At 31.6% G+C, this 7892-nt stretch overlaps 1 protein-coding gene across 1 annotated transcript; it reads right to left on the bottom strand.

Moving 5' to 3' along the window:
- Nucleotides 1–3309: 3309 nt before the first annotated feature.
- Nucleotides 3310–6053, bottom strand: LOC131668846 (zinc finger MYM-type protein 1-like). Its single transcript, XM_058943311.1, has 2 exons — nucleotides 5735–6053; nucleotides 3310–5546 (listed from the first exon to the last, which is right to left on the bottom strand). Exons 1-2 carry the CDS (start codon nucleotides 6051–6053, stop codon nucleotides 3310–3312), a joined length of 2556 nt encoding a protein of 851 aa, XP_058799294.1.
- Between the last annotated feature and the right edge of the window lie 1839 nt (nucleotides 6054–7892).

Here is a 7892-nt window from a genome sequence, read left to right as displayed (position 1 = left end):
ACCGCGCACGGCGCCTTTGTCTGCTGGCTCAAGCCTTCGCCCTTGTGAGCTGCACGGCACCTCGGCTGCGACGATCTCTGGAACTCAGGTCTTGGTGCTCTGCGAACGGAATTCTGCTCCGGTAACTCGGGTAGTGACAGCTGGTCTCGTACACACCGGCGAACTCGTTGATGGTCAAAGCTTCACTGGTTCAATTTCAATCGCGCGCGATCCGTCTGCTCGCGTGCCGAATTCTTTCGTTACGTTTTTCGTCTCCCCGGTAGGTGCTGCCCCCGCAGGCAGCAATTAAGTTATATTATTAGCGCTAATTTGACGTTTACCGTCACAATGGATATATATTAGATATACATTATAAATATTACATAAAGCAGATTTCTTATCGAATTTTCACATTGAATTTCTTTCAATTTTAACGAAAAATAATAAAAAATGGAAGTGCTTAACGCAATGCTAGGGGTTTAAATAATCCTGAATTCAAATTCCCTTAAGGAGATATGAAACGCCTCTGATAACACCTCGAAGAAATTAAGATTTGGTGCTGCTTGACCAAATTTTGAAAGAACCACTCGATAGAATTGTGTGAAATTTGAACTGAGTAATTCTTGGACATATATCTACACCCTAAAAAAGCGTTTTTATTTTTAATCTAACTTTGATTCTACAATATTTCAAGTTCTGTAAATGCCGGTAAGGTAGGTGCTTTCATGAACGTTTCATATGCTCAGTAATGCGTACAAAAGCTTTTTTACGAGATTAAAACCTATAATATTTCTTGGATTATTGGTACGTTAATTTGTAAATTAATTAGTGCATTTTTACAAAAATCATATCAAGAATTAATTCAGAAATAATTTTGAATTATTTTCTGAAATAATTCGGGTGAATCGAAATTTTGCATTTTCATTTAATTCAAAAATTAATTCAGAATTAATTCAGAATCATTCCTTCCGTTAATTTCGAAATTAAAACCTATAATATTTCTTTGATTATCGGTACGTTAATTTGTAAATTAATTAGTGCATTTTTACAAAAATCATATCACGAATTAATTCAGAAATAATTTTATATTAATTTCTGAAATAATTCAGGTAAATCAAAATTTTCCATTTTAATATAATGCAAGAATTAATGTATTGTTACGTTTAAACTTAAAGACTTAGACTTTACTTTATTAATTTTAAAAAGTGTTTACAAACAGATAACCAAGTGTTAACTAACTATTCTGTGTTTTCTATCACAAACATAAACAAACAACATATACAAATTAATGTTGCAGCGGATACATATTCGAATAAGAACTATTCGAAAGATGCACTCGTAACAAAATAATTAATTTATAATTATATCTTACGTTAATTTGTAACTTTAAACCTATAATTTTTCTTGGACTAATTCAACATTAATCCGTGAATTAATGTGTATATTTGTACAAAAATCATATCACGAATTAATTCAGAAATAATTTTGAATTATTTTCTGAAATAATTCGGGTGAATCGAAATTTTGCATTTTTATATAATTTAAGAATTAATTTTAAATGAATTCAGAATCATTTGTTGCGTTAGTTTTGAGCTTAAAACCTATAATATTTCTTGGATTAATTCAACATTAATGAATGATTTAATTTATGTATTTTTACAAAAATCATATCACGAAATAATTTTGAAATAGTTTTAAATTATTTTAAGATATAATTTTAGTTTTATGTTGTAAATTAATTCATGGTTTCTTTCAGAATCCTTTCTAAATTAATTCATGTATTAATTTGTTTATTTTTACAGGAATCATTACCTGAATTATTTTTAATAGAATTTTAGAATATTTCTTTGTAATATTTCATGTATTAATTAAGAAATAATTTTCTTTTCTTAGAAAATTATTTTTATATTAATTCTTTGCGTTAATTCAAGAATTAATTCAGTGAATTAATTCATGCTCTGTGGGACGTCAAATAGCTGAATAACAGAGAGTCTGATCACTCTTTTAATAAGGTTTTTGTTCTAATGTACGATTCTGGATGACATAAGAAAGTGACGTTACAGTACCATCTAAAAAAGACATAAAACTAATTAGTACCTCAGTAGAATTTGAATAATACAATGTTTTTGTGCAATTCTAATGTTGATAAATTTTACAGGAAAATCTTTTATTTCTTAAGAAAAAAATATATTTCTAGCTTTTCCTTAACTTTTACCAACTGAAAATAGTTTTATTGTAACCACTATATTCTAAAATTTAATTAATATGTTAATATACAAAGTCTTAAGTTAACGTGTGCTCTTAAACTCCTATATCCACAAAAACAGCTGATTACTCGGATGATAAAGTAGATAATTCTGATAGGAAAAATATTTATTTCCTAAAACAAAATTCACCACCAGCCTTGCCTTAATCAGTACCAGTCGAAAAATAGTTATTTTGGAATTTGAACCCCTCGAAAATTTCAAGAAAAAAATAATATTTGTAATCTAATTCGACGATTCTAATTTCGTGTCTTCCACGCGGAAGACACGAAATTCTCGGCGGAAAAATCGTGGTATTTTAATGTAAAAAATTATGAATGTCTTCTTCTTAATTTGTACCATCTACGAAAATTCAAAAAAATAATTTGTACCCCTGTAGAATTTGAATTATACTAAATATTAGTATAATTACATATTAGTACAGCGTTTTTCATAGAAACACAGTAAAATGCCAAAAATTAATAAAATCTATGATCCTGGTAGATAAATGGTGAATTTTCTTAAACAAATTTAAGTAAATAGCTTTATTTCTACTTATACTATTCAAAATTGTCTTAATTTTCTGTTTGTACCCCTCCTATTTATCAAGAAAAATAACATTATCGTACAACAGTCTTACACATGTAAGTGCTATCAGCACAGAGTGGAAGAAAATTATGATTTTGAAGTAAATATATAAAAATGATACTATAGGTGTTGCAGAATTAGATAAGAATATTCATATACATTACTTCTAATCAATCGCTTTAACAAAATAAAGGGTTTATTTATTTATTAATTATTTCAGGACAAAAACTTAAAGGAAAATCTGAAGATGTTTATAATAGAATGTGGGAGTTCTGAAAACATGATATAACAGTGAAACAGTGGCGGATTAAAACCTTCCGGGGCCTGGTGCTAAAATTCCGGCGGGGCCCATTTAAGGCGGCTGATTTAAGCTAAAAAAGCTTTCAGGCAGGAAAAAATAAACTAATCGCATAATACGTAAAAACAATGCATCCATTTTATTAGTATTACATAACAAAATATAATCATTTTTATGTACATTACACAAAAAAAAAATTAATTAAAAGGCCTTTCTTCTACTTCTTGATTTTGCAAACTCTTCAATTAATTTATCGAAATTAAGTGATCTAAGTAGTTCCTTTTCAATGGTGAGAACAGCCAGTGCCGATAGTCTGTCATGAAGCATAGTGGATCTGTGCAAATCTTTTATTCGCTTTAACACAGAAAACGATCGCTCAGTTTCGCAGTTGGCTATAGGAATAGTCACGAGTAGTCTATACGCAACGTACACATTTGGGAAAATTGGTACCATACCATTTTCAGCTATCCAATTCAGGACTAATATAGGACAGATCGTTTTATCATTTGTTCTGATATTTTCGCACGTGCGATTCGAGAAAAATCCGGCAGTTTGTGTTCTGACACGCGGTACAAATTGCCTTAATTCTATTAGTAAGTCTTCATCTAGATCATCTGGATACACTTCTATAAGTTCTCTCGCTTTTCTCTCTAATTCTGCGCCATCAATACTCATCAACTGAGTTAAAAATCCAAACAAATTTGTGATAAAACTATATGCTTCACTTCGCTTTTTCAATTCTGTGACTAATCTATCAAAAATAACATAAAATGTTTCAATTCTAAATTTTTCAGAGCCGTTCGAAGTTTCGGATTGCGTATCCTTGTCAGCCAACTTGCGTGTTATTCGCCTTTTGCTTGCGTCTGTGTAATCTTGGTTTACTGATTCACTCAGAGCTTTTGCTTCAGCCTCAATTGTTGGAAATTCATCACGCAAATCTGAAACAAAAACGATCAGAGATAACAGCATTGCATTTGCAGATACAAGATCTACATTGATTTTTTGCAAGTACTGACTCGTAGCATTAAATCTGTTCAATATCTTGTTCCATAACACTGCCATTATAGCGTTTTCAAGCTTTTTCATACTTTTCAATAGTCCAGCAGCCTCTTGTCTTGCTACTGGTTTTTGTTCGCAATCTTCAGATATTTTTTCTAGAGCAACCAAGATCTTATCAAAATTATTGACGTAGTCTTTTGTAGCATCTCCTCTACATGACCATCTAGTTTCCGATAAATCGGAAACTTTTGAATCTAGAATTTCCCATCTGTATGTAGAGGCTGTAAAAAAGTTGTACAAACCTTGCAAGAGATGAAAAAATAAAGCAGCTATGGTACAATCGAGAACGCAGCATTCCCCAACTAAATTTAAAGAATGCCCACAGCATGGTACATAAAAAGCTAGTTTATTCAGCTCTTTTAAGCAAGCTTGCAGTCCTTTAATATGACCGGACATGTTTCTCGCGTTATCATATGTTTGAGCACGACAACCTGCTATATTGATTTCATGTTCTTCTAGCAGTTTTAAAATGGCATTTTTCATATCTATACCTTTGTGGCTGCCTACTTGCAAAAAGCAAAAAAATCGCTCATACACATGCTCGTTCAAATAGTAACGAAAAACAACGGAGAATTGGTCAACCTGCGCAATGTCAGGCGTTGAATCAATAACGAGACCCCAGTACTTGGCTTGACTAATTTCATTTTTGATGTGTTGTACTACCTGCTCAGCCATCAAGTTTATAAATTCTTCACATATTGTTTTTGATAAGTAAGACACCGTACCTCGACCTTTGTGCGCGTATGTGTCAATATGTGCTTTCAATGTCGAATCAAACTCAGCTATTAGCTCCAAAATTCCGAGGTAGTTTCCATTGTTTGGAGAACCAAAGACTTCATTCTTACCACGAAATGGCAATCCTCGTTCAGCTAAGAAACGGATTACTGCTACAATGCGCTTTAATATTTGAGTCCAATATTTTGTGTCAGCTTCTATAAGGGCAATGGTTTTTTTATCGATGCGAGCGTTAGCCAAATTGTAATCCAAGTATAATAACATACAGTTATTATGTTCCTTGCTATTTTCATGCGAATGAATGCCTTCTTCAGTTTTGTTCCATTTGGAAAATCCATTCGTTACAAAAGTATTTCCTTGTTGATTGGAAAATAATTTGCAGAAAAAACAAAAAACCGTGCCCAAAGATGGAGAGTATAAAAGCCATTTTCTATCACATGTTTCGCCATTTGTTAATTGACGTTGAAAATATTTAGCCGAAAAATATCTTTTCTGATTAGCGAAAATTCTCACCGATTTGATGAAACTATCGTTTTTGTTTTGAAAAAACTTGCATCCTTTATCCAAGTACTTTTCGCGTTCAAAATTGTTTTGATTCAATTTAAGTGTCCATAAAGCTGGATCTTGATGGATAGCAATTGTATCTAAAATAAAATAACTTTTGTCAACAAATAATACAAATCACAATATCGGACTAATTTTTTGAAATGAAAATAGAAACACTCGGTGAATATTTCATACAGTATAAATCTAGTGAAAAAAATGCCGCCATTTAAAAGCACAAACACCGTACGAAATTTGCAAAACAAAAACTAATCAAACTCAATTTTACCTGCTACATTAATCTGTAGCGTTGAATTATTGTCTTCGTGCACTGAGTGATCATTTTGAGTAGGTTCAGCTTTAATTTCTTTATCCTGAATTTCATCATTAGGATCACCTTGGTCAATCTTATCAACTGCCTCATATTTGTCACAAATAGTATCATCGTTCTCGTTCTCATTATTTTTCTGTGAAGTGTCATTTTCTTCTAATGTCGACGCACGTGGAGAAAAAAATGTTGTCAATTTGGGAAGTTTGCGTATTTTTTCATCTCTTTCTTTCGCAAGTTGTCTTTTCTTATTGCCACTTAAATACTGTCTGCTCGGCATTTTGTTCGAAAAACAAACACCACACGTTCAACGAAAAACTCAAACTCACTCCCCTTACTTATTAATAAACGTAAACGAGGTGTACTCGCGGAATGAAATATAATAGATTTGTCGCTCTGACTTGCTATCAAAAAACGCGAATTAAAAGAAACACTTTAAAATTAGAAAAAGCAAGATAACCACAGTTAGGTGCAGCGTGCTGCTGTGTATGCAGTGTGTATAGCTTTTTTCAGCTTTTAGCCCGTTGAAGCGTGCTCGGGTTTTCCGCGAATCGACACATCTCCAAAGGCAAGCAAAACAACGGAGTGTAAGAATCTCGCCGCGATGCTTGATTGTTTTGACCCGCGAAACATTTAATACTTTAAATTCATATTACTCAAATAAGTAAATTCAAGTAAAAGTTAAAGTTGTCTCAAATCGGTTCAATTTGTTTTTACCTTTGCAAATTAATCTAGTAATGAAAAAGTGTGTTCAATAGAAAAAGTCTATACGTTTATCCGAGAGTTATGATTTAGTTCAAAACAGAATAATAGACGAATAAAATAAATAGTATTGATTTGAAAACAATGTATTTTGCACGAAACTTTTTTATTTTAAAGTTCATCGAAATCAATTTTTACTGGAAATCATCAAAAAACGGATTTTTTCGTGGAATTTTTTAATCGAATTTAAAATTTGATTTGGCTGATTTTTTTTTTCAATTCAAGTGGAGCTCGGGGCCCCCCAATCCCTGGGGCTCGGTGCTACAGCACCACCAAGCCCTCCCCATGATCCGCCACTGCAGTGAAAGAATATTAGACATCAAAAGAAACCAAGCTGATGGTCATTAGAATGATCATACAAGCTGTGTTGTCAATGGATAGAGAAAATCTCTTAATTAATAATCTTCTGTCAGTTATGTCGTCGATTTTCAGGTTCGTACAGTTTGCTCCTATCAGTTGTTAGAAAGATGAAATTTGTTTGAAAATAACTCGAAATTTTATTTGCAGTAAAGATCAAATATATGATGATTGGTTATTAATTATATGGTTGTTATGATCATTTTGTGAAAAAGATTTCATAGTATTATTTTATATAGTAATACAACCTGTAATAAAAAATAATTTAGTTGAAAATTATATTTAAAACTTTAGATTAAAATATACATTTTCTAGAACAGTAACTAGAATAGCAATTGAAAGCTACTTATATTACAAGAGCCTTTTTTTATAACTGTAGACCCTCTGTCTTTCGTTCATACTTGTAATTATTTATATGTTCTTAGATTTTTCTATGGATAAAAATGAGATTCGGGGAAGTAAACTGTAAGTTGCTGGTCAATGTGAAAAAATGTTAGCTGGATAAAATAGAAGAATTATATTTTGTAACGATTTAGACGATCGTATGAATTACTTGAAAACGAGGTAAGAATATTCATACCCACACAGCATGAAATATTTCACTGAAAGATTCAATGAAATATTTCAGGGAAAGTTTGCAGAAATATTTCTACAATATTCCGGAAATATTTTAAAAACCATTCAGTAAAATGTTTCTTGCAATATTTCTCAAACATTGCCACAACATTTCATGAAATATTTCTGGGAATCATTCACGAAAACCTTGCAGAAAACTTGCTGAAACATTGCACAAAATATTTCATTGATACATTGCAGCAGCATTGCCTGTAATGCTACATGAAACATTGCCACAATAATTCATGAAATATTTCTGGCAATGCTTCATGGAAACCTTTCAGAAAACTTGCTGTAACATTGCTGGAAATATTTTCTGTTTGGGAGAGACATGTTCAATTACGTGATTTTATATTAATAACTAAACAACTTACAATTTAAATTA

The sequence above is a fragment of the Phymastichus coffea genome, unplaced genomic scaffold, assembly GCF_024137745.1.
Source record: "Phymastichus coffea isolate CEN01 unplaced genomic scaffold, Cenicafe_Pcof_1.1 PCOF00006, whole genome shotgun sequence".
In the NCBI taxonomy this organism is placed as follows: Eukaryota; Metazoa; Arthropoda; class Insecta; order Hymenoptera; family Eulophidae; genus Phymastichus; species Phymastichus coffea.
Note: the sequence above shows the minus strand (reverse complement) of the source record. Positions and strands in the feature narration are given on the sequence as shown.

Bases quoted from the DNA above. Each gene is read 5' to 3' on its own strand.
- LOC131668846 (XM_058943311.1), bottom strand. From the start codon at position 6,053: ATGCCGAGCAGACAGTATTTAAGTGGCAATAAGAAAAGACAACTTGCG. The intron at 5,547-5,734 runs GTAAAATTGAGT...ATTTTATTTTAG, and splicing joins GCTACAGATTAATGTAGCAG to ATACAATTGCTATCCATCAA.